Raw genomic sequence first — 26,426 nt, forward strand, 5'->3', positions numbered from 1 at the left:
CCGCATCAGGTATACCTCTCTCCCATTCCTTTTGGTTCAGATCTGGTTTAGTTTATGGTTCAAGATTGATCATTAAAAATATTATTTTCTAACTCTCCCATTCCTTTTGGTTCAGATCTGGTTTAGTTTATGGTTCAAGATTGATCATTAAAAATATTATTTTCTAAATAGGGAATGTGATTCCCAATTGAAGGGAGAGAAAAATTTTGAAATTCGCCTCCTTTATTCCGCAAGATTTGGGCGACCATATGATGGATCTCTCTTCCTTCAGAGTAGAACCCTAGCTCAAGATGAAGCTATAGACAATTACCAAAGAAAAGACAAGACATTAAAGAAGTCAGAATGAGAACCTCGCTACCGAAGCTGAAGGGATTGATCTATTTACACTGGACTATGCGTGTGACATGCAAAAATTGGAGTAAACTTAGAGGTATTAAAAAATTCAGGCTTAGTTTGAAATGAGTACAAATACAAATATGTAGAGTATAAAATCTTATATTTTGTATAATTTTATATGCATTTGCACTATAAATATTTGTATTTGTATTCTTTCTAAATTGAGCCTCAACAATTAAATCAAGGCATTTGATGAGGACTTCAGATCTCCTGTCTACAAGAACTCTGCCTAGGTCTACCCACAATACACTATCTCTATGTATTGGAAACATCTCCCATGCATAATACTATGTAGAGAGTGAGATATTATTCATGTGTGACTGTGATGTTATATGGATAGACGTGAGCAGAGTTCTTGTGTACAGGAGATCCAGACTCTTTTGTGAGAAGGGTATTAACCTTCCAAAATGGCCACGTGTCCTTAAATCCCCTCATTTAGTATTTCAACAGATTTAAAAACTGATACATACCATTTAGATATTTTGAACCTTGCTTGCCACACCAAACACCAGAATTGCCCAATTCATTGACCGGCAGAGGGGGGGAAGTGGGCTACCGACCCTACCGTCCTTGCAGTGAGGTCTCAATGCCCCACATTTCAAGATGTGCTTTGATTGGATTATATCATTCACACACTCCATTTTGAGAATGGTCTCCGTGACACCATCACTAGTGTCAACAAACACGTCTTGCCGCTGATTTTGAAATATATTGCACCACTAGTATAATGATGTGAAGTTGTGAACTCTCTCTACTCCAACATTCTTTCAATTCTGGCTTGGACAAAGTAGTAAGCTGATTGGCTGGCTCCATGTTCTTAAATTGACCTGAATGTGCAGATATCTGGTTTGACCAGTGGTTTGAAAACACTCATAAATGGGGCAGAGCTAGAGGGACTCATAGGAGCCATATTCTCTCCTATGCCCCAAAAATTCCACTTATGTTCTTGATGGTTGCCCCCCCCACCCCTCTCCAGCATTAAAAAAGTTGAAAAATAAACAAAAGTCCTAGTTTTGCTCTTGCTCGCGGATTTGTTCACAGGCCGGGTTTCGGGCCCAATTTTACACGGTTTCGGGTTTAGACTTCGGGCTTAACTTATTAGAACTTTAACACAAGCTAAGCCCGAACCCGGTCCATAAATAAGTCTACTTGCTCGTAAGTTCAAAGTGATGGATTACGTACCGTAGCCACGAAAGTTGTGGCTTATTCCAAAGGTATCGAGTTCCACTATTGTATGTTTGAATTGGTGGGTTTTGGAACTCACTACACCTTTGGTAATGTTATGTACTGTGGTGGTATGGTGTGTTTCAAAGCATTAGGATTTTATATATTAATATGTTTGTCAAAATATATTAAATCGATATTTATTGAATGTCCTGATGTGTGGTATGATCTAGAATACAAGATTTTGATGTATTCCAGAATTTATGATATATTACGTTCAAACTGTTCCAGAACACATGTTTGTTATGGCATGTTCCAAAACCTAACGAAATAAGTATTACAAACACCACCAAAATTTATGCTGCTTTAGAGGCTGCAATGGGCCAACGTTGAGTTTGGGTGTAGGCCAATCCAAACTGAGTTTACGAATCAATCCACCATGTGAATATGGTGCCTATAACTTAACTTTTTAATGCTTTGAAATTTAAGACACTTTTTTTGGGCCTAAATGAAAAAAAAATGTTAGTATTTTATTATTTTATCTAATTTTTAACATACTATTAAGGCAAATCCTATAATGAAACAAAAAAGTATATAAATCAATAAAAGCAAGTAAATAAATCATGTAATGAGATTATTTCCTTTAGGATAAACAAACAACCTAGCCTTTCAAGCTTCGGCCCATTTTTGTAGGCCGGGTGTTTTGGATCCATCGAAGCTCCATTAAACCAACTCCATCATCGGAATTCCTGAACAACCATCAAATCCATCATTCAAATTCGGCAAAGAAGATCTCGATTCTCGAATATCCACATTGAATGGTCAAAATTGTCTAATCACACACACAGAGACGGGATAACGTTGGACGGCCCGTGCAGCAATCCTAATTACAAAACATGACCTGATGACCATGAACACGGCAGCTCAGAAACCTTTTAATGCATGTCCAAGCCGACGTCCTGTACATGTTTGTCTCCACCGTGTCCCCTCCCTCCATTATCGAAAATAGACAAATAAGCTTTCTTAATGCGAGCAAAGACAGGATTGACAACTGCGTCAACTCACCGAGAGAGAGAATATCGCAAGGCGCGCTCTCACGGTGGGAGCCATTCGTGTCAAACTTTTGCCCCGCCCAGTGAGAGGCCAACACGTCAGAGCCCAGCGGAAGCGTCCCTGTGAGATCAATCAATACTCAATAGTCAATAGGCCAATTCCAATACCTCATCCACAGGTTTAATTAGGTGTTGTTTTAGGCGTAAATACTGTGTATGAAATAAGGTGGGACCCACGCTCGAAAAGGTTAAAGAACTATCAGATCCACGGTCCACCTCAAGTCTCTGATTTTCCTCGACTGCGACCGGGACGGTGGGCCCCCAAAAAAGGGCAGTGAGCCAGGGACAGTGGGGAGGTTAAGGCGTATTGGCCTGTTGGGTTTTGACTTGGGCCGCTGCGCCTGCGCCGCTCGCCCACACGAAAAAAAGTGAAGATCCGGTGTGATCTCGTCTAGCCTCGAATCGACGGCTGAGATCTCGTTCGCTGAATTTACGAATCAAAGCGAACCGTCCAGGTTGGAACCGTACAAACTCCATTAAAGCGACCAACCACGGGCAGTCTAGATATGCGAGGGGGGCCATCCACGTCTAATAATCAGGCTATAATGTTCATCAGTACGCGGGCGTGCGTATGAACAGTGATACTGCACGTTCACCGTGGGCCCTCCAATTATTAGACAAGTGTCCTTTTTAGGGCTATTTCTCCCGAAAAGCCGAAGCGTGAAATGTCTTCGTCCATCCATTTTTTTTCTCTCGGTACCGTAGGCCCCACATGCATAAAAAAAAAAAAAAAAAGCATTAACTTAATTACCTCAGGATCACCAACCCTCCCCCATGGGGGGTTGATGCAGTGGGACCCATCCCTGATATGTACAACTCCTCCGCGTCGTGCGGTCCTAAAAGTACATCATGTGCCAGCCTTCTCTCGGTGATTTGTTGCATGCTACATCAGATTCCAAGGTCGCAAATCTTAGTGGGACCCGCGTGTGCTCTTATTCCAATTGGGTGGGCTCACAGGCTTTGGAGTTGTATGGTAGCGCAAGGGGGATGATCGATCGAGGTGGCGTAAAATGACAACAGCAGCGGCCGACCGACTGTCCACGCTCAGTGTGCGACAAGTACCACGCGCGATGGGTATGCTGGACGGTCCAGACCATCCAAGTGGCATGAATAGGCCCCACCTACCAAGCCGATGTAGGGCTGTCAATTGGTTTGGTCGGGTCTGGTCTGCGACGGGGGATGGACCATTTGCAATTTGAAAACCACTTATTAGTCGATTCTATGAATAGACCCAAAACCGGACCAATTATCAATCGGAATATTTGATATCTATCATTAACCCATGCAAAAATTTATGATGCATCAACTATACTGTGAAATAAAATGGTATGATTTTTATCAATAAATAAATAAATAAAGGGAAAAATCAAAGCTTGTTATCTTGTGTTTAAAAATTCAAACCTCTGCTCATTGGAACCTTAGGAATATTATGCAATATTGCTTATAGATCAAAGAGTTGCTGACATGCATGTCTACGGAGAAGCTAATTAACTTGTGAATTGGATGGAGAGACTCTGGATAGTTTAGATTGTTTATCTTTGAATCTTTCTAATCTTTATAATCTTTTGAGTGCTTTAAAGTCTAGTTGTAAGGGTGATTTATGGGGACATGCTACTCCAAGTTTGCTTGTAGAACCTCTTGGATCAATAAATAAATGGTATGAATCACACATAAAAATATGAGTAAAATACAAAAGTCTTGCCTCGCATTTCTGATAATTATAAAAACATCCCCTATAGTTTCATTTTAACAAATACCTCCAATGAGCTTTTGATAAACTTGACAAAAACTTCTCTGCTGTCACTTTTTCAAACGAAAATGTTAGATTGATGCACTAGTTTTTTTCTAAATACACATTCTACCCTTTTATAAATTATTTTACATACAAATCTTATGAAATAACAATGTTTTAACTCGACGAAAATATTAGAAGATGACCATTAAAAAAGCCTTTTTGTCAAATTAAAATAGGGTTATTTTAGTAATTTTGTATATAAAGCTGGTGCATCAGTCTAATGTTTTCCATCTGGAAAGGTGACAGAAGAAGTGTTTTTATCGAGTTTCTCAAAAGTCCATAGGAGGTATTTATTATAATGAAACTATAGAGGAGGTTTTTGTATTTTACCTTAAAAATATTAATTGATTGAAATATTAAATCAACGTGCAGCAAATATCATTGAATGCATGTTAATTGGATTCTTAGTCTATCTATTACTACATAAATTGGATAATTTATTTGGTTTGGAAGTAAGTCATAAAAGTTAAATCCAAATAATATATATTTAATATTTGCTAGATATATGTGGTTATTACTTGCTTGCACATACATGTGCGTGTTCATATAACTCCGTTTTTGATGATATAGCATTAATAAAAATAAAAAGTAAATACTAAATCCCCTAATATGTTGATAAAACAAATGTTTTTGACTAAAATTATCTTAGCTAGGCCGCATTTGGGAGTGCCTTTTGGCCCAAATGAACTTCTAAAAAAGCCAATTTTTTAAGTGATTTTCTAATGTTTAGATGGTTGTTGTCTTTTATTTATTTATTTATTTATTTATTTAAAATGCCTTCTTGCAAACACAAAAGTTAGATGGAGTTTTTATTATGCTTCTAAAATGGGCTTTTTGATGAAAAAAAAAACATCTATAGCTATTTCAACAAATGTTTTTAGACCAATTTTAACTTATGCAATGTATAAAGCATAGAAAAACCTACTGGTAAGGATTATATATTGATATAGAGGTGTAAAACGGGTCATGCCGAACAGGCACGACACCGGTGGCCCATGGGCTGTGTCGAGTTGGCACGACATGATTGGCCCGCAGGCCATGCTGCCCTCCCCTATGATAACTTGGGGGGTCGGCCCAGCATGGCCCATGGCCCAAACCTGTGTGGGCTCGTGTCGTCCCACAGGCCGAACCTTGGGCCAGGTCGAATCGTGCATTGAGCCAATGCTATTTATTTAAAAAATTTGACAAAAAACTTAAAATTTTAATTTTATATGAATTTTGATGTAAATAATTATTTATATATAATATAATTAAATAAATTAGTATAATAAAATAAAAAAACATTTATTTTATTAATGTATTATATATTATTATATAATTATAATTTATATAATATTATATATATATATATATCAATAATATATATGGATCGGGTCATACGACCCAACATGTAGACCTAAAACCCCAACTCCAACACACTCCGCATGGTCATACTAAGGACTGGCACGGGCCGTGGCCCATGCCATTATTGTGCATATCATATCCATATTATTAGTACACTAGAGGTGTATGGTTGGTTTTTTCAACATTTGGGATAATAGAATTATAGAAATCATCTCTCCAGTGGGTTGGGTCCATAATGTGAAAAAAATCACAAAAGCCTGTCGGAGAAATACTCCCTTAAACTATTTTACCAAAACATTTTTTTATTCGCTTTTGACTTCCACAACATGGAAAAGAAGGAAAAGAAAAAACTTGTTAGAGAATCACCCTAAAAGGTAGCCTTATATATTATCTATAAAATTTTCCCTTTTATACATGAAAAATATAACAAAAATTGCAAGAAAATCAGAATCCCTATTTATATTCTGGCTAAATATTTATATTAGGGTTTGGCTAATACAAAAAAAAAAAGATATGATACCGAAAAAAATTTAGAGCTAATCAATTGGTCAAAGCTATTCCAATACAATACATTCCCGGTATCAAAGCAAAGATTTTCTCATTGATATGGAAAGGGAAAAAAAAAAAAAAAAGACCAATTTAGCAGGTGTTTGGGATCGATATCGTTTTCTCACAAATCTATTTTTTGAGAAAACACTTAGATTCGGTGGGTTCAGTTCCATCGGCGAGTGCCACGACACCCGACAATCGAATCAACACCGATCCTTAGGTGCTGTTGGGAAAAGCAAAGAGGGGCTGTGGTCCAGGGAACAGCCCACTTTAAATGGCTTGGCGTACCAGTCATTCCATCCTCTTGTTTTATCTCGGGTTCGAAATCTGGTGTCTCTGCCCCACCCACCCGACTTGTCGAATTTATGTGGTTTTAACTTTGAATTCTATCACCTGCCGGTGACCCCAGCTGCCTTCTTCCTTCCATCTAACCCGGGTCCAGGATTTGAAGTGACCTCGTGCCCTCCCTAACACCTTTTTTTTTTTACCTCTTTTAATTTAACCTCCGTTGAAACAGTTTTTTCCGTTATAATTTCAGTTATACTGTTGTCTTTAGTCCCAGTTTGGAGGAATGGAGTTATAATTTGTCAATTTGCAACTAAACAGTAGCAAAAACAGTGCCTATCGTGTTCTTTTTCCTGTTACAATATTGTGTTGCTGGATGTGATAGTTAGATCTTTGTTTAGAGAGAATAGTAATTGATTATTGCTAATGTGTACTTGTGTAACATTAAACTACTATTAACAGGAAAACATAATAAAACAGAGAATAACCATTAACAATATCCATTATTCTTCATTCACAGATGCATTAAACTATATAATTACAATATCAAAGCGCATCGATGCATGGGAAACGTCTGACTGCGGCATGCACACAAGGTTCAAAGTATAGATATGGGGCGATATGCCTGTAAGGTGCATCACCTGTATCGGTACTCTCTTTTTTTTTTTTTTTTTTTTTTTTTTGAATCTTGTTTAAAGGGGCCGGTTTATCCACTGAATCACCTGTCGACCCAAAACACCCCTTGTAGGGGTGTATCGAAAAGGGTATAATACAATATATATCGACTGATATGAGCCAACACGTATCAATATTTTGTATTTTTATGTACACACATATATAATATACAAATACACACACATCTTCTTACAAGTAGTACTGTCAATGAACCCTGGAAGTTCGAGACACAAATAATGACACATGATTCGATTTTTTTTTTTTTGTTCAAATCACTGATCTATATAATTGGATTGTATTCAAATCTTGGCTACACTCAATATGATTAAGATCCTTGTCTGACTAAATAGTATAATATACATATTATATACTTGCACTTTCATGGATAATGCATACAATTATATAACGTTAATAAATTCAATATTTTATTATTTTATATGTAAAAGTTAAAAGTGTTTTTTTTATTATTTTAAATTTTCTTTATTTTTTTAGATAACGAAAGAGGATTATTGGGATAGTCATGCAATGGTCAAACTTGGCTCTTCATCTTTATATCTTTTTTTTTTTTCTAAGCAAAGCTCGTAATTTTTTTTTTAATGATGAATGGTAAAACTAGAAAAGAGAGAGAGCCAGAAATAAAGTGATTCTAAGGCTGCGTTTGGAAATGATGCAGATAAGTGTGAATGCAAATATGTAAAGTATAAAATGGTTCATATAAATTGTAAATTTGAGTTAGTTTTGCACTGACAAATATACTTTCTTACCAAACAAACTTTTAGCTGCAATGGATGCAAACATGAATTCCAATAAAGCATATGTTTTTTTTTTTAAATCAAAAAATCAATTGAATGTAAATTTACTTATTTTTTATTGATGTACTTTTACATTTTATTATTAATGTAAATATGCATTGATCAATCATTTTTCAATGCATAAATGTAATGTTGTCAAATACAAACAAAAGTGAACCAGAGTGTAAATTTACCCTTAACTGGGGTTTACACTCCATTTGCATCATTTCCAAACACAACCTAAAGAACTTAAAAGTAATTGCAGTAGGTGATAGAATAAAAAAAAAAAGTAGATGAGCTGGTTTTATTACGTGCATGAAAAAACATCTACCAAATCTGTTTTACTAGAAGAATTTAAGGGTAGGCCAAAAAGAATACGGGTAGAATTAAAAATAACTAATTTAAGAATTTATATTTTAGTGATGGATACGACACTAATCAAAACAAAATAATGATATAAGATTCATGTAGTGGACCTCATACAGTTTTTTTAAAGATGACCCATATGGTTGGGGTAAGGCCCACATGATTATGATGATTGGTTATAAACTTTTGTATGAATCAAATTCGTGATATAAATAGCCTTACCAAACAGACACTTAGGGTTTTAGGTGGTTGCCCCTCTTTGGATGCTCTGTCATACAAGCAAAGGCCAGGTATAGGGATTTCATTATTGAGCATAATTCGGAGAATATGGTCAAATATATCACGTCAAAGGCCATCAAATTGAAAAATCATGACCGTTCGATCTACAAAATATATATATTTATTTTTTGTGTATATGAACAGTCAATAAATTCGAAAGCAACGTGACTGTAATTATCCTATTAGCGTGACCTGGAAAAATTATGGGTTATTTTATAGGTGGGCCACTGATGAGCCGTCTCAATCAATGTGCTACTCTCTCTCTCTCTGCTCTATGTATTTTTATCAGCCCAGTATTAATGTGGTACCCACCTCACAATCCATCATTTATGGTGCCTCTATCAACACCGCACATTCCATCAAGAAAGAGATCAACACCGCACATGTGGTCCGGCCAACGGGACCCACACCACACCTAGGGATGTTTGTTACGTTAATGCACCAACCCCAAATTTCAAAAGAAAAAAGATCTAAATCTTTGGTGGGCCCCCTTTTAACCAATTCCAATGGATTTATAATGGCTTGGCAAGTTGTGCTAGGCTTGAGCTTACTTACTACCACCCATGAAGTAAACACAGTGATAGTGTATTAGAGGATTATGCTGCATCCGGTGGGTGGTATCTAGATCCAGTGGCTGACATCAATGCTCGGCGACATGCTGATCGAATCCTCGACTGTCCGATTGGGATCCACAGTCGTGACGATCGATCAGGATCGCCCGGAACAGTCTGCCGGCTCTTTCCTTGGATGCAGACCACGTGTACAACCGCTGCATAATTTGACGAGGCAATAAAAGTATATGGATTACTCAATGCCACGTCAGCAGGTCTTCAGCGGAAGGGGATGATGGGTCCCACCGAAATCCCGGATCTTCTGCCACTTGATTTTCTCTGTCATCCAACAGCCGTAATCCGGTCAAATGTCTGAAATACCCTTACCTCGTTTTTCTGAAAAGACCAAATATGTCATAACACCGATGCATCATGCAGCTTCTGATACTCCGCACCATTATCATACACTTCAGCAGGCTACAGATTTACAGCACATCTGATGCATATCAAGAATGTGGGCCCCTTGAGATGCAGGAAACTGCAGTAAATATGGCGATCAGACGGTTCTCTTGTGTCTTTAAACGGTCCAGATCGGGAGAGATGTATTGATGATTTCTCTGAGATATCAATCATAACAATATAACTCAGACGTTGATAGACGTGATATATTCTCATTCTGGAAAATCAATAATAAGAAAAAGGATTTATAGACACTGAGCACTCAGATCTTCTGCAACAGTGCCTTCCCCAACAAAAGTATTGTTTTTTAGAGTACCCAATTACTCGACTTCTTCGTCTCTCATTGAGATAGATTTGAGAGTTGAGACGATAGAGAGAGTTTGGAGGGAAAACCTGAAAAGGCACGAGTGAGAGACACACAGACACACAGAGGAGAGAGACAGAGAGACGGAGAGGGGAGATGTTTGCAGGCGAGAACGGACTACGGGGAGACCCAAGGCTGCAGGCTATCTCTGAAGCGATTCGAGTCGTTCCTCACTTCCCCAAACCAGGTCTTTAGCTGGCTTTTGTTGTACTTCCTTGTTCTATTGTTACTTCTGGAGCTTTAATCGAACAGCTCTGTTTTTGAGTGCTCTCTCTCGTCTGATCTTTTTTTCTTTTCTTTTTTTTTTTTATCGTGGCTTTGTGTTTCAGGAATCATGTTTCAAGATATAACGACGCTGTTACTCGATCACAAGGCATTCAAGGATACTGTTGACATATTTGTTGATCGTTACAGAGACATGGACATCTCCGTTGTCGCTGGTATTGCTCTCTGGCTCTTCCTTTCTTGCATCATCACAGACACACACTCCTCTCTATTTTAGTCACTTGGGTCCCCCTCCCCCACTGCTGAGAGCTGTGGGTTCTGTGTAAAATTTGATTTTTCTTTTTCTATTTCAAAATCTTATTGAGGACTGATTCAAAATTTGGTGGGTCTACTGCTTTTTCCCTAAAAGAAAAATGTATTAAACCAGGAGCTTATGAGAATTGGGTTGCATGTTTGTTTCTTTGTCCTGTTTCGCCTTTTTCCCACTCTCGACATTTTCTAAGTTTAGTCTACTTCTGCCATGTGTAACTTATCTCAAGATATTTTTCTTCTCACTTTGGTTTTATCTGGTTTGTTTCTTCCATTTGCATGCTTACCTTTTTTATCAGATTTTTTTTTTCTTCTTTAATTCTCCTCTTTTGGTCTGAAAGCTGGATCGAATGGAAATACCTGCAACCTTGTCTGGTTTTATTTTGATTATTCTAACGAAGAAAAAGAAGAAGATTTGGAACGACTCTGAGTTGAAGTTTCTAATCCGTGACCGTGAATGACCTCTGCACTTCGAGGTCATCAGTCTGAGGAGCATTAAAACGCTTCTTCTATTAATAATGTTAATGTTGTCATGGGCTTAATTGTTTCTGATTTGATTGTTCGGATATTTGCCGCTGAGCTCGCATCAGCTGCGACCATCATCGCAGTAAATCCTTGCGACCGTCCAATGAAACATGGACACGCTCAGTAGCGACCTAAACCCAAACCAGATCACTGAAACGATGCTGATTGCTATCCAAGCATGATGCATATAAATTTGGTTGGTGCACATGTAAAAGTGGAGGCTCGTCTAGGGATCTTTGCCACGTGGACGGATGACGTGTCAAGTCACGTATTCCCATGTCCGTACAATAGGTCAGTAACCAGGTTCCTTGAATTTCATAGCCTCATGACAGGACAGCCACTGGCCCACTGCTAATTTAACAATTAACCTCTTCTTTCCTTTTTCTTTTTCTGTTTCTTTTTTTCATTTGATTTAATTAATTAATCCTGTCTCGGGCCTATTCGAACTTCTGTCCAGGACACGGCAGTCAAGAACCAGACAAGCCATCCGTTAATGGCGTTGGTGATATGACACCTTATGTGGTGGAGCAGGCTGGTTGTCAACTATGTTGCATGGCATCTATTACTACGTTTTGTATTTCCAGCCCAAATCTTTCTGGAGTGTTTCCAGGCGGAAAACATGACATTGTTTCATTTGTTTGTGCCCTTCTCTGTCTGTTGGTGCATTAATGGATTTCAGAAGACCTAAGCTTAATCATGTTATGCTTGTTTTATGCAATTCATTATTCATGTTCAAATAAATATACTGCTGAAGTGCTGAGTCTCTGAACCCTGTTTTCGAGAGTTCCCTGAATCTCAGATGCATGAGCAAGTTGGTCTATGGAAATGATGTATCAAATGGAGATGGGTTCTGGGTATGTGGGTTATGGTGGGAACTGATTCCAAATGCTTTCTTCAATGGTGGTTATGAGATGCAATCTAGTTAGAAATCTTGGAGCAATACTGTCTCTGTCTGTGATCATTTATTTTGTTACTTCAATATTTGAGACTTGCCAACACTAAACAAAATAATTTGTAGGAGTGGAAGCTAGAGGATTCATGTTTGGTCCTTCAATTGCCTTGGCTATCGGTGCAAAGTTTGTTCCTTTACGCAAACCTAGAAAGTTGCCAGGTATGTATGTCTTCTTTGAGTTTGATCCAGTAGCACAGGAAAAATCCATTTATTCAAAGTTCAGAAACTGGGAAGATATCACATCAATGGCCTCTGTTCTCAATCCTACATTGTTATTTACCACAATTGGTATATCAAGTTTTTGCATGATGTTTTCTGAATGAATGGGAGTAGTTTTGGACAACTTTGTAGATTTTAATGACAAGAATTTGCTGTTGAAGACAGCTTTACATGCATTCAGTAAATGAAGATGAAGTGTTCTTAGGTTTCTTCATGTAGAAGTTTCATTTATGTCTCCTTCTTATGTGATCTCTTAGGACAAAATAGTTGCCTTATTAAATGCATGTCACATAATATTTAACACCTTTACCTGTGGAGATTACTGGGGCTTTTATTGTTCATTCATTTCAATTTATCACCTGTTTGAGGGTAGTAATGTTGCCTATTTATATAATTTGGTCTATTTGTTTTCGCTTATATGGATGCCTATTCATATCATTTATTGATCAATGCTATTGTCAGTATGTCACCAATGGTTACCTTAAATCACAAGAAGACATAACTAACTTATCCTTGTCTATTTGCCTAAATCCCTGTTTAATTCTGTCCTTTTGCGATTTAAAAGGTCAGTCTCTCTGATACTAGTACTGCTCTGTTTTATTTCTGTAATACATAGATGCTGATATGAATTTCTGTTTTTATTAATGGGCAATGCTGATATACATTTCAATGTTTTCATTAACAATGTCCAGATGTGCTGCTGGGGCCTTGTACTCTGTCTCTGTTTATAACAATTAATTTGCATCTTCATCCTTTGCTCTTGGTGGTATTTTGATTGAGACATTTTTCCCTCAGTTCACATGCTGGTTGTACTCCAATTTTTGTTGTTTTAATTGAATGATGTGCGTCTCCTTATATTTTTTCTTCTTCTGCCCCATCTACCATCTTCAATGTCTGAAATCTGCCAAATTTATTAGTCAATAATGATGAAGATTGTTTTGTTAACCCTTAAGAAATTTGCATCTGTAGGTGAAGTAATCTCTGAAGCTTATGTGCTAGAATATGGAACTGACTGTCTAGAAATGCATGTTGGGGCTGTTCAGCCTGGGGAACGAGCATTAGTCATTGATGATTTGGTGGCTACTGGGGGGACCCTTTCAGCAGCAATACGACTTCTAGGTAAGATTTTGGATGCCATTATTGGATTCTACATGCCTTGTGCTCATACTTATTTAAGCATCCAGGTGATTCTAGGCAATAATAGAATGCCTGGTCATCTAGGTAGGTACTTAGGTGTCACCTATGAGATACAATTTTACAAGGAAAAAACTAAATTAGTTCCCTAATTTTATATACCAATCAACCGAATTTACAAAAAAACATTATAACATTGAAAATGTTTAATATAGCAATTACAAGTAACAAAAATATTAGCAACTAAAAAAGGCTATTATTTTGTGGTTTATGTCAATAAAATATATTCTAGAAGAGTAATAAAAAAGAAAGGGAATAAGGGGCAGAGCCCCTTTTTTCTTCTTAATGTAAGGAAGAGGGACTGTAGAACAAAGAAGAAAACTCTTTCTTTTCTACTTTTTCTCTTCTTAAAACCTTTGGATCTTTTATGTTTTCTGGTAAAATCCTTAAAACAAAACTTAAGTAATATATATGATATGTTTTATAGACAGGCATGGTAAGAATTTGCAGCTGTGTAGCAGTTTTTTTACAAAAAGGAATCTTTGTTGTGGTTTTGTTCTCTAAAGTGAAGGCCTAGGCTGCTTGGATGGATGCATTTTAGACAAGCCATTGCATTCAGGCAAGGTGCCTAGCCAAAGGAACTTTCTTGCCTTTGAGAGCACCTAGGTGATGCCTTGTCAACCATGTTTGTGTTTTATTCTATTGTTCCTTGTTCACCAATAAAGTATTCTCTCTCTCTCTCTCTCTCTCTCTCTCTCTCTCTCTCTCAACAAACTGCATCTGCGTGGAATTGCTGTTTTACTAGAACGTGTGGGGGCTGAAGTGGTTGAGTGTGCATGCGTTATTGGATTACCTGAGAATAAGGTAATGCAAAAACAGTATACACGTTTTCAATTTATCTCACTTTTTTATGTCAAAATGTTCTCAATCTTGAATTTGGTCAGTAGCTATTGTACTTATCAACTCCATTTAGTGTATTGAGGATTCTCATGAAAAGCCATTTTATTAGCACTCTTGGTTTTCATTAGTAATTCAGTATCACTGAACAAGAAATTTCTTTGGGTAATCTTATGCTGATTAGTATTGAATGATATTATTTGTAGGTGTGCTCATGTAAGTAAGAAATAATTTAATACTAGTTTAATTTTTGTTATCCTGTTATAGGTGTGGATTCATCTTTGAGGACTAGGGTAATTTAGTGGTAATTGAATTTGACACTCTAAGATCCGAGAGACATAAGAACTTTCCTAGTTAACATGTCAGTCACCTGTGTTACATCAAATAGTGGGTCTTTTGTTAATTTCTGTGGAGATTTCCTGCATGGATCATTTCCCTGCTTCAACTAATAACAACCACTACAAAATCTTTTGACCATGTAGGTTTTTGACAAATGTAGAAATCTTGTATTTGTTTCAAATTTTGGCTCTAATTGTAATATTGCCATCCTTTACTCCATTTTTGGTAAAATCTTGATAGTGTTTGCTTGCTCCCAGATGGGCCCTTTAGGCAGTGTCTGTGTGATAGGCTACTTCTTGATGTTACATATGGTAATGTGGCGATTAGCATTGGATATAATTATCAAACTTAATTTGGGGTCTGCTCCATTGGGACTTCAATCCCATCTCTACTGGAAGTGCATTATTGATTAGGAACAATAATGTATATAGTGCTTCAGGTAAAGATCTTGAAGTATTCTATAGGGTATACTTTCTTGAATTAATATTTTTTCATTAATTTGGTCTTGAAAGATTAGTAATATGGCACAGCTTGAATATTGGCAAGGTTTTGTTTGACTCCTGTTATTTGATTAGAGAGGCTATAGCTTTTGCTTCTAAGATAAAGATGTTTTGAATATTAAAGTTAGCTTATTTCTTTTATTTTCCTTCTAAGAGCCAGCATTGTCTTTGATTTGTGCATTGAGTTTCTTCATTTTTTTGGTTATTATTGAAAAACAAATATGCAGGAACACTTTTGTGGCTATTTGCCAGTATATGTTAAGCAATTTGTTGATATTATGTTTCTCTTCTGAGATTGCTTAGGTTGTGATTTGTAGACTGATTTCATATGTTAAAATTTGCAGGGAGAACGTCGTCTAAATGGAAAACCATTGTATATCCTTGTGGAACCTCGTGAACTATGTTGTTAAGGTAATATACCTTTTCCATGTTGAATGTGAAGTTAAAGGTCTGAATTAAGTGCCACTGTATGATTGAGTCTAGTGACCTGGGTATTATGTTAATAGTTTGGAAAAGCATTCTAAATAATGATGGTTCATGAGTACATTTTTCCTCTTTACATATCAGATCATAATGACTGCATTGGCTGCTCAGATACCAACTGATGTAGGAGAGCCTGCACAGACACTATTTAATTAAGGGCTGATAGGTCTGATATGAAGAGATGTGGGACCAGAACAAACCAAGGATCAGTCTAGGGGCATGGATTAGCTAGGAAGGCTGCAATAATTAATTTATGATTAAGGGAAAGGATTGAGACTTGAGTCTAATTGAATATATCCTGTATAAAATTGTTGAGAATTACAAATTCTCTATGAAGTGATTAAAAAATTCAAAAACTGAGTGTAGGGTTGGAATTTTCAAATGAAATTTTATTGAGATGTTTAGAATGATGAAGCATGTGAAAAAAATAATAATTTGAAAGCATTATGAGCTGGTTTTTCTAAAGGAATACAATTAAATTGCTTAATTTTTTATTGGAATTGCAGTTTATGCTGACCATTTTTTTCCACTTCTTTCAATCTGTGTTATATCTTTTTCTTCCATTGACGCTTCTTATATTTTTTGGTCCTTCAAAAGGTTGTTGGTATTTCTTCTGAGATGGAAGGAACTCTCACAATCAATTGGAGTTTGAGGTTCAATGCTGGGTTTTTTGCTGTCTAGGGAATATGAACTTCTGAATTAATGATAAACCATCTTTACTGTTCTCCACCTCCATCCACCCAATGTGCATTGCAACTTGTGAGGTGTTGAAATGGATCATTCCCTCAGTTCAAACTATGCTGTGATTCATCTGTACTTATTTTTACATATCTTTTGATTGATAGGTATTGTTTTTACATTATTTTCACAGTGTTTTGGTCCAGGCTTCTTGACCTACATCGTAGAAGGCAATCATAGTAAGTGTAGGATCCCAAGTGCAATAATGAGTCTTGTGTTGTTAACTTTTTATGGCACTTATCCCAGCATTGAAGAACGTGACCCACATACCTCTGCAAAAATTGGTACAAGATCACCAGTTACTTGCTTCTGTAACTACTCAGCCAGTGGTCGTATCAAGAACTCAGGATTGATCTGGCTTCTGTTCACATGAACCAGTTGATCCTTGGTATCCCCATAGCTGATGCCCATGTATCCTGGTTTCTGCCTGATAAGAACTTGATAGCTGCATGTTTACTGATGATATTTTTGGGCAGAACCTACTTATAGTGTTGCTTATTTCTTTCCATACTTTTTTTGTCTTGTTCCCCTTAGTATTTGTTTTTTTGGGTGGAGGGATCTCTAAAATCATGTTTTCTTCTGTTGAGGCTTGAAAAATCCAGGCTCAACCTTTTATACCTCATTGGCCTGTTTCCATTTCTGATACAATAGAAAATGTTGCTGCTGTGGTGAATTAGATCAAGAAACATCATTATTTTTGTCACAAGTATCCACATGTTATTTCGGTGTTACAGAAGGAAACATGATATATTTTGGTGATAGTTGATTCTTCGTAAATAAAATGTTCGCCTACATAAATTAAGGAGCTTGAGGATAATATTAGTTGATTTTCTTTGCTGATAGAATATTGGTTGGAGTATGAAAGTTTTGATGTTGAATCACTTTTAAACCTGGTGGAGTAATGATGTACAAACTAGATAATAAGGTTTAAGATAGCTAGAGTGGAAATATGGTTAATTGTGGATTTATGTGAACATTTCCAAATGGTGCAGTCTGTACAATATCAAAATGATTGTAGGTGTGTATTTGGATATTTGTAAGAGCATTAGGTTTGCCCACATTACACCTGGGCTTTTGATGGTGGTCATGGTAAGAAACCAAGTAGCTGGAATATTGTCCTGTCCTTGTTTAGGGAAATGCTGGAAGAGAACAGGGGCATGAGAACCTAACTCAATGTTTGACATTAACTGATATCTCCCTTTTGCAGGCCTCTAGAGTCTATACATCTAACCGACCAATAAGCTCATATATCCCTTTCACAGCACCTCAAATGGTCAAGGCCTGTGGTGCCCTTAAACCCATGAGAGTTTCTTTCTTTTCTTTTCTTTTCTTTTCTTTTCTTTTTTATTGGTAATTGTTCATGATATGTGATGAGGCAGAAAGCCTTTTTCTGTACAGAAGTGCAGAAACAGAACCTTTTTATTAGTAATTGTTCATGATAGTTTCAGTCCTTTTCATTAATGATCATGGGTGTGGTGTTTCTTGTTGTGCAATTCTGTATTTCATATATTTTCCTCTTTAGCCTGTGTTTGCGTTCATGTAATAGAGGCTGAGAACCTTTTTCTGTACAGAAGTGCAGAAACATAAATTGAAAATTTTCTGATTGAAAAATTTTGCACCCCATTGATGGTTGTGATAGATGTTCAAAGTATGGAAAACAACAAAATGACTTCTTGTTCTAGCATTTTGCTCAACTGTTTGTGCTCATTGGTTGCTTTCTGTTGAGCTTGGTGACCCTTTTTTTCCAGTTCGGCGATACAATGTTGACCAGCCATGCATTTGTCTCTGTACTGTATTTGTGTTGGTCATGAAGCCTTGTAAAGCAAGCTTAAATTTCGATTTTTTTTCCTTTTTTTGTTTCGAGGCTTTTGTTTGCTTGCTGCTTTTCTGTAAATTTTATTTTGATTAATAAATTTTATAGATCTGTGCATTCTTTTAGCTTTCAACTTTCGTTTTCAGTTCAGGGGAAGGTGGTAACTAGTCAATGTTGATCTGAAATGGTCTAGTTTATGCTGGAGATTAGCCAAATTAGTTTGGTCAGAAAATGTTTCCTGCCCATCTAAACAATTTCTTTTATGGACAGTGAAAAATCAGTGACAGCAGTTTAGAGGCTACCATCTTGAAGAAGATACAAAGTTGCCTCATTATACCGTTCGTATATATCAGCGTTGCAGAAGGGTTCGTTTTATGAATCAGAGATGTGTATCCTAGTAAAAGGATAATGATTCAAGAGCAATGTCGTTTCCAAGTTGCAAGCAGAGACATGGGTATCTTCAGATTCCAGCATATTCGTTTTTAGTGCTTTGTTAAAGCCATTATTTGATGAATCACATCCTTTTTGGAACTGCTGATGTCAGTGACAGAAGTGGCAAGCGTTGTCCGTTGTCATCCATTCAATACAATCCGCCATTTTGTTGAGTAGTTTTCATTCATTGTTCATTTACTTTCTGGTATCTGTGAATCTGTGTTCTAACATCAACCAATTTAATCACTTGATTATAGATGTTTAACTCGAGACGATTTCATGGAAAGTAACATATTTAGTGAGATTACGGATGGTTTAAGGTTGTGTTTGGTTTGAAGGAAAAAGTAGGGAAAGGAAGAGAAAGATAGGGAAACCTTTACAAAGATAGGGATCTGCTCTTCGCACTGACCTCACAGTTACATTCCACTGTATATTAGAAACATCTTTCATGAATAAACATGGGAGTATGGAAGATGCTCCTGATATGTGGCTGATGCATTCTGCGAGGTTGGTGTAAAGAGTGCTCTGTGAGGAGCAGATGGGGACTCATCTGCTTCAAACAAACAAAAGGGAATAAGTCCAATTGAACCATGAGCACCCTGGTTCAAATTACTAGTATGGAGAGTAATCATTGGTTGGACAACGCCACCCAACAGCTATTTCCTTCAGCTAATCCCACATTGCCACCTAAGATGTGATATAGTGTGTATCAAATTGACGCTTGGAACTTTACTTTATATGAATGAAAATGGAGATAGAGGATGGCTATTTATTTATAAGACAGGAAGCAAAATGATAGGGATATAGGATCCCTTTTCATATAGGACAGTTAAGGTTTTGTTTGGTTTGAAGGAAAATAGGGAAAGACAGGGAAACTAATACAAGGTTTGTAAAGGTTTTCCTACCATTCCCTACATTTTCCTTCAAACCAAGCATAGCCTAAAGGATGAAGGTGATGTAAATAACAGAACCTAAAGATGGTTACAAAATTCAGTACCCTCAAAATGATGGAACATAGTCCTTTTGCACACCATTTGAGCCTTCTGTTTACCCTATTTCGCTTTTAACAGGACCTTTCTAATAGCAGGCAACCTTTGATCAACATGTCCTTAGCTACTACACAAATAAAATGGTCTCCAAGCACTCACATGGCGGCAGACCTGTTTATGGGCTAGGTCCGGGCTTATTTTTGCTAAATTTTGAAAGGGCCCATCTTAAAGCCTGAACATATAGCAGTATAAGATGTTCATGGGCCAAATCCAAAGCCCGACTCACAAACAAGTTTATAGGACACACTGGACGGTTGGAAACTTGGACCCCTCTTTTTTTTTTTTTTTTTTGCTTGATCTGATGGCCCTATAAGAAGTCTGCAACTGGATTTTTAAAACTGTTATTTTCTGGCACACTAAGGGGTGTTGTTGAACACCCCCTAAGACTTGCATGTTGCAGTCTGGTTTTTCTTCTGTGCAATTTTGCCATGTTGAGGCAACAAGCTTTTTTTTTTCACGGTTAAGGGTTTAGCTCTGCACATTCTACTGCAACCTGGCGGGTGATTGAGAGACTCCTGATTCCTCATTCCTTTAGGGGTGTCAACTGGACTTGATTTGGTCCAATCCAATCAAGTCCAATGTGTGTCCATTACAAATGGATAATGTCCAATCCAATCCAATAAAATATTTTAGACCATTATGGATCGGTCCAATTCAATATTTGGACCATCATATCTGTTAAAATTTGTTTTAATTTAGATTGATTTTAACCCAAACCTGATCCATTGACACCTATATTCTTATAATCTTCTATTAATAGACCAGATATTGGCAATATAAATTCATTAGTGGTGGACCAGGTCCAATCCAATCCAATAAACACTTTGGACCATTAAGTCTTGACTGGTCCAATTCAATATGCCTTGTTGGTCCATCCAATTCGTCCAATTTGATTTTAGTTTGGATGAGGTCCAATCCAAAATCGGTCCATTGACACCCTTAGTTAAACCCTCAATATGATTCTATTCGAGCTAATGCTTCTAGTATCCTATGAGAGTTTCATTGAGCTGATATCAATATGTTGCAATGGCTTGCAATGTAATGTGTTGTGTATTTGGAGATTTTGATTTCCAATTTAGTTTTGCATTCTTTCATTTGTAATTATGATTTGCACTTACCTGATGCAAAATTTGTACTTTTTGTCTCATTTGCATCCATCAGCAGTATAAATTTGCATGACAAATTGATGCAAAATATGTACCATTTCTTTCTATCATAACTGTCTTTCATATAAATTGGCGACCACATCATTTTACTTTTTATAAACTAACAAAAAAAAAGTAAAATGTGAAGCAAAAGTATACTAGGGTTTGCAGGCAATTTATACTCCTATGCATTTATACCGATGTAAATGAAATCTACACTTGCAACCAAATAGAAACTTAGGATCCACCTACATTCATCCCCTTTTCCATTCTATATATGTTTGCTTGTGGTGCAATTTCCTTTGCATTAATAGAAAATAATGGGAGTTATGAGAGAAGGACAGATTTCTATTTGCTTTTGCTGCAAGTTTATTTCGCTTCAGGTTTTGTTTGCTTTCATTTGCATTTCAAACAACCAAAACAAAACAGAATCAGAATTTGCAGTCCCATGCTACGGCATCAGTACAAAAGAGCTGCATTGCAAACAAAACAGGTCTTGGCTTTTCAGATGTGCGCGGTTTCACCTCTTATCTCCTACCGTTGAAAGAGTTTAGTAACGCGTGAACCCACCGTTAACATGGGATAAATGGTTCAACCGGCCACAAAAGAGAAAACAGGATTCAGAAAACACTCAACCCGCATTCCTCTTCATTCCTCCCTCTGTTGCTGCTTTTCCTCCATCAAACCCTATCCACACAGCGACGACCATACCATAGCAGACGGTGACCCGTACCAGCGGTCATCGGCAGCGAAAGCTCCGGCGGTATGTTTTTGACCTCCTCTTCTTATTCTCCTTCTTCTTCTCTTCTCCTCCACATCTTCTTCTTCTTCTTTTTCCTCCTCTTCTGAGGTGTGCTGCGGTTGGTGGTGGTGGTGGCGCTGGACATGTGATATTTCCTTCATGGGTGATACTTAAATTGCGGACGACAGGGGTTAATTTGTCCGTATATTCCTGACGAATTAATGGGCCTAAAAGCCCTACCACTCACGGACTGAGAAGTCGCCCAGGTTTTTGAAACATATTCTAGATTTTCTCTCTGTTACGTCCTCATGCTACGGTTTTGGTGGTCTGGTCTGCACCGTCTTCAGTTTGTGGTGATTTGGTTCAAATATGTAGAGTGTAAAATGATTCATATAAATTGTAAAGGTGGATTAATTTTGTATGACAAATTTATTTCCATTTTCAAATGCAGCCATAACAACAGAAGAAGGGGTGAAAGAAAAAGAAGTAGCTAGAAAACGTACTGTTAGAGCTCTCGCCACCGACGACCGCTGGTATGGGTCACCGTCCTCTGTGGTATGGTCGTCGGTGTGTGAATAGGGTTCGATGGAGGAAAAGCAGCAACACACTGCAAAATGGAAGGAGAATGAAGAGGAACGCGGGCTGTGTTTTTGAGTCCTATTTTCTCTTTTTGTGTCCGGTTGAACCGACTAGACCTTGTTAACGGTGGGTTCATGCAACATTACGAAACAGCTGGCTGGGCGACATGGTCGATTAAGATTGGTGGGTTCACACATCCAGTGAACCCACCGGTGCACAAAACGCGGACTCTTTTGGGTTGATCAAATGCATGTGTGACCAATTATTGACATTCATAGCTGAAACGTCAAATTGATGTTGAAGGTTTAAACAACAATTTGTATTGATCAATTCAAATTATTTGTGGGGTATAGGAATGGAAACGGGACGGGGATTACATTCCTCATCCCCGACCCTAACCCCTAAATCACCCCCTATCACCGTCTCTGATCCTCGGTAGGGAAAGGAGTCTCCCCTTCATCCCTGATCTCGGATGAATTCCCCATCAAAGGCCCGAATCCCCAACGAGATATGTATGCACACATCCTGGGTTATATGTAAAAGAATGAGAGTCTAAGATAGAGAGATTGAGAGAGAGAGAGAGGACCGTTGCGAGAGTTGAGGTCAGTGATGAGAGAGAGTCCGATTGGGCGATGGCAACATTAGTCGACGATTCGGCGACGATAGACGAAGGTTGAAGTGATGATGGTCGACGAGTGGCGACAACGACTCTTCTTTGAGTAGCTCTTCTCTGTCACTCGAGTATCTCTGTCCTCTGTCCGATGTCTGACGGGCAAGTGGCGACAGCGACGGCGGTCAACGAATCGACGACCGACGATGAAGACAAAGGAAGAGTAGAAGATGAAAGCATGAAGTTAGGGGACCTAGGGTTCAGAGACATAGTTCTCTCTTCTCTCTATCGAAGTGTTTTGTGTTTTACTGTCGAGGGTTTTAGTATTTTACTGTTTTTTAAATTTTAATCTTTAAAAAAAATGAATAATAATTATTATAATATATATATATATATAATATACATATCAAGGACATGATGGGGTGGGGATTGCATTCCCCATCCCCATCCCCGAACCCAATCGGAGATTCAAAAGTAGTCCCATCCCCAACCCCGACCCTGCCAAGGTACCCCCTATCCCCAACCCCATCGGGTCAGGGAGCCCAACTATCCTTCAGGGACGAGAAAAATTGCCTTCCCTAGCGGGGTAGAAACAACACTGGTACCAAACTCACAACCTTATTTAATGTTCTTTGGTGTTCAATTTTCATGGCCTATAATTTCTATTTTTCACATGGCACACCTTAGTATAAACTTTCGTTGAGGGCTTATTTGGGAGGCTTTTGCATTTATTGAGCTGCATTTACTGCTCTTTGAAGAAGCTACCAAGATAATTTCACTAGAAAGTCGATTTTTAGCTCATGTAAGTCTTTCTTTTTTGGATTTTCCGAACTCACATAACACCAAATGCCACTGCACAAAAGTTCTCACAAACGGGCACTAAGAAGGTTGTGAGACCTTTAATGTCTAAATGGAGTCATAATCTGCTAATAGCAAGCAATGCGAGGGACGTCCCTGGCCGACATCACAGATTTTTGCCACGTTTTTGTCAATACATTGGAAACTTATATGTACACTGTTTTGTTTGAAACCCATTGCTCATGTCATGTCACTGTGCATCCTGGTCGAGTTTTTTTATTTGATTTTGTACATTAAGGCCATATTTGGGAGTCTTTAAGTTAAAAATGAGTGTTTATTCAAATAAGCACTTAGTTGCATTTGGCACCCAATTTTTTTAAATAAGTACTTATTTTATATTGGGCGTTTGGTAGTCTTTTTCTCTAATAAGTACTTAAATAAGCATTTATGACTATTTTGTCCTTCACTTTCTTTTAAAATTTTAAAATATACCCTTCTTTTAATAAAGTACTTTTATGAAAGTATTTTTATAAATACATTTTTGTAAAAGTACTTTCATAAAAGTGCTTTCATAAAAATACTTTTGTAAAAGTGTTTTAATAAAAGTACTTTCATAAAAGTGCATTCATAAAAATGCTTTCGTAAAACTACTTTTATAAAAGTGCTTTCATAAAAGTGCATTCATAAAAATGCTTTCGTAAAACTACTTTTATAAAAGTGCTTTCATAAAAAGTACTTTTATAAATTTTAACTAGGGATAATAAGTACTTATACAAAAAAAAGCTAGAAATGTTGGCTTATAAACAAGTGCTTATACAAAAAAGGCTAGAAATTTGGGCTTAAAAAATAAGCCCTTATTTTTATAATAAGCACTTATATAGGACTTATTTCCCAAATACCAATAAGTGCTTAATGACCTAAATAAGCACTTGCTTTTAAACACTCCCAAACATGGCCTAAATTAGATTTTCTATATGATTAAATAGCTAGAGGAAATGGACCTAGATGAATATAATGTCTTGAAAGCTTGAATGCCGGTTTTTTTATTTGAGTAATGAACCTCTAATTGGATTTGATTTGTTATTAAAGAAAGGATAAGAACTAGCTTTCTAACTTGAATTAGGAACCTACTACATGATTTGGCAGCAAAATTGGAACCCACCTCTCTCTCTCTCTCTCTCTCTCTCTCTCATCTTGGGTGGACGCTCGCCAAATGTTTGAAAGAGAGAAACCATCTTTTCTTGTGGCTTTGCTTAAATATATATACTAATAGGAGAGCCCATACATATGCACAAGTGTATATGTTTTTGAATAAGCATTCTTATATGAGGGATTTGTTTTGTAATATATATTGGGAGTGGGAAAGAAAAAGTTGGGGGAATTGAAGGAAAGATGAAGATGAGAAATGGACTGGTGATGGAAAACATTTGGCCATCAACATATAACAGGCTCCACTGTCGAAAGGACTGAATGAATGGCTATATGGACTAATGTATCACATGAAGAGAGCTCTGTAAACAGCAAAAGTTGTCGACATGGGAGTGTTTGGTACAGTGGCCTTTTGTCTTTTAGGTTGATCAAGACAAATGTTTGAGAAATGTGTTGTAACATCATATATATATAATATATATATATATGCAAAGTGCGGGCTGGGTCGTGCTTTCCTCCCCTAGGATACCTCAGGGGGTTAGCTCGGCATGGCCCACGGCCCGAGCCCATGTGGGACTAGGCCGAATTGGGCCAAACTTTTGTTTTTTTTTTTGTTTTGTTTGACATTTTGATTTTTTTTTTTCGGCTACTTAATACTTCACTTTCCTTAATTTAGTGATTCCTTTGAGTTCTGGGAACAAATTGGAAAAAAAAAAAAGTCTAACAAAGAAATTAAAAAAGATACTTAAATACTTAACAAAATACAAAATGGACAACAATTTGAAAAAAGAAATAGGAATTTTATTTCTTTAATTTGAACAATACAATGGTTAATGGACAATGGATGAGTGAAATATATAAAATGGAATAAAATATAATAAATATAATAAATTATAAATTGGAAATAAAAAAAGTACATTGTTGAAAAAATAACAACTAATTTAAATAAAATTGAAAAAAATGACAATAATTTTAAAAGTTGAAAAAAGTTACAATAATTGAAATAATAAAATATTGAGTATACAAAATAATAAAAATTATTGGCTTCATCATTTTTCTTCAAGTTCCACCTCCACCTGCATCTTCATCTAATCATCTTCTCGGTTCTCATCTTATGCTTTAGGTGAAACATCATGTGTAATGCGATGTTCTCCCTTGTCTTGTAATATATCCTCGGCATCCAACAAATCTTTAAAGCAAATGCGCATCTTTAGACTTTTATTATTCATAAAGTTTCTCTTGTCGTTTAGCATCTTAGTATTTGTACTAAAACAAAACTCCGATGAAATTATAGATACTGAAGGGGTTAGTAAATCATGTGCCATAGCGGCAAAGACTGAATAGTTTTTTTCATGTCATCTCCACTAGGCTAAAATATCAAAATTATCCCATACATCGTCGTAAGAATCAGTTAAAGTATAAGCACTTGATTATAAATATAAATTAAGTTCAATAAATGAACTTGTTAATGAATTGGTAGTATATCTCTACTTCTTATCTATTAGAGACTGAATTTTGTCTTTTCCACTAATGGAACTAATTGTTTCATAAGTGAAACTTGCACATGTACAAGATTTTCTATGCCCGACCACTTGAGATTCATATAAACTATACATTTCAAATAGTAAACTATTAACTTCTTCTATTTTATTTTCAAT

General features: G+C 36.9%; 1 protein-coding gene across 6 annotated transcripts; it reads left to right on the top strand.

Moving 5' to 3' along the window:
• Positions 1–9,734: 9,734 nt before the first annotated feature.
• Positions 9,735–19,015, top strand: LOC148842992 (adenine phosphoribosyltransferase 5-like). Of its 6 annotated transcripts, none has more exons than XM_088957576.1 (8): positions 9,735–10,317; positions 10,460–10,570; positions 11,647–11,724; positions 12,208–12,300; positions 13,330–13,479; positions 14,300–14,358; positions 15,575–15,641; positions 18,411–19,015. In XM_088957576.1, the coding sequence occupies exons 1-7, from the start codon at positions 10,227–10,229 to the stop codon at positions 15,638–15,640; spliced, it is 648 nt and encodes a 215-aa protein (XP_088813702.1). In that variant the 5' UTR covers positions 9,735–10,226; the 3' UTR covers position 15,641; positions 18,411–19,015. The 6 variants fall into 6 exon arrangements, with proteins under 6 accessions (XP_088813702.1, XP_088813701.1, XP_088813705.1 ...); XM_088957575.1 differs by having other exon boundaries at positions 18,535–19,015; XM_088957579.1 differs by lacking the exon at positions 11,647–11,724.
• The last annotated feature ends 7,411 nt before the right edge of the window (positions 19,016–26,426 follow it).

Source organism: Nelumbo lutea, chromosome 8 (genome assembly GCF_056320005.1).
Source record: "Nelumbo lutea isolate HS-2025 chromosome 8, American lotus-T2T, whole genome shotgun sequence".
Lineage (NCBI taxonomy): Eukaryota > Viridiplantae > Streptophyta > Magnoliopsida > Proteales > Nelumbonaceae > Nelumbo > Nelumbo lutea.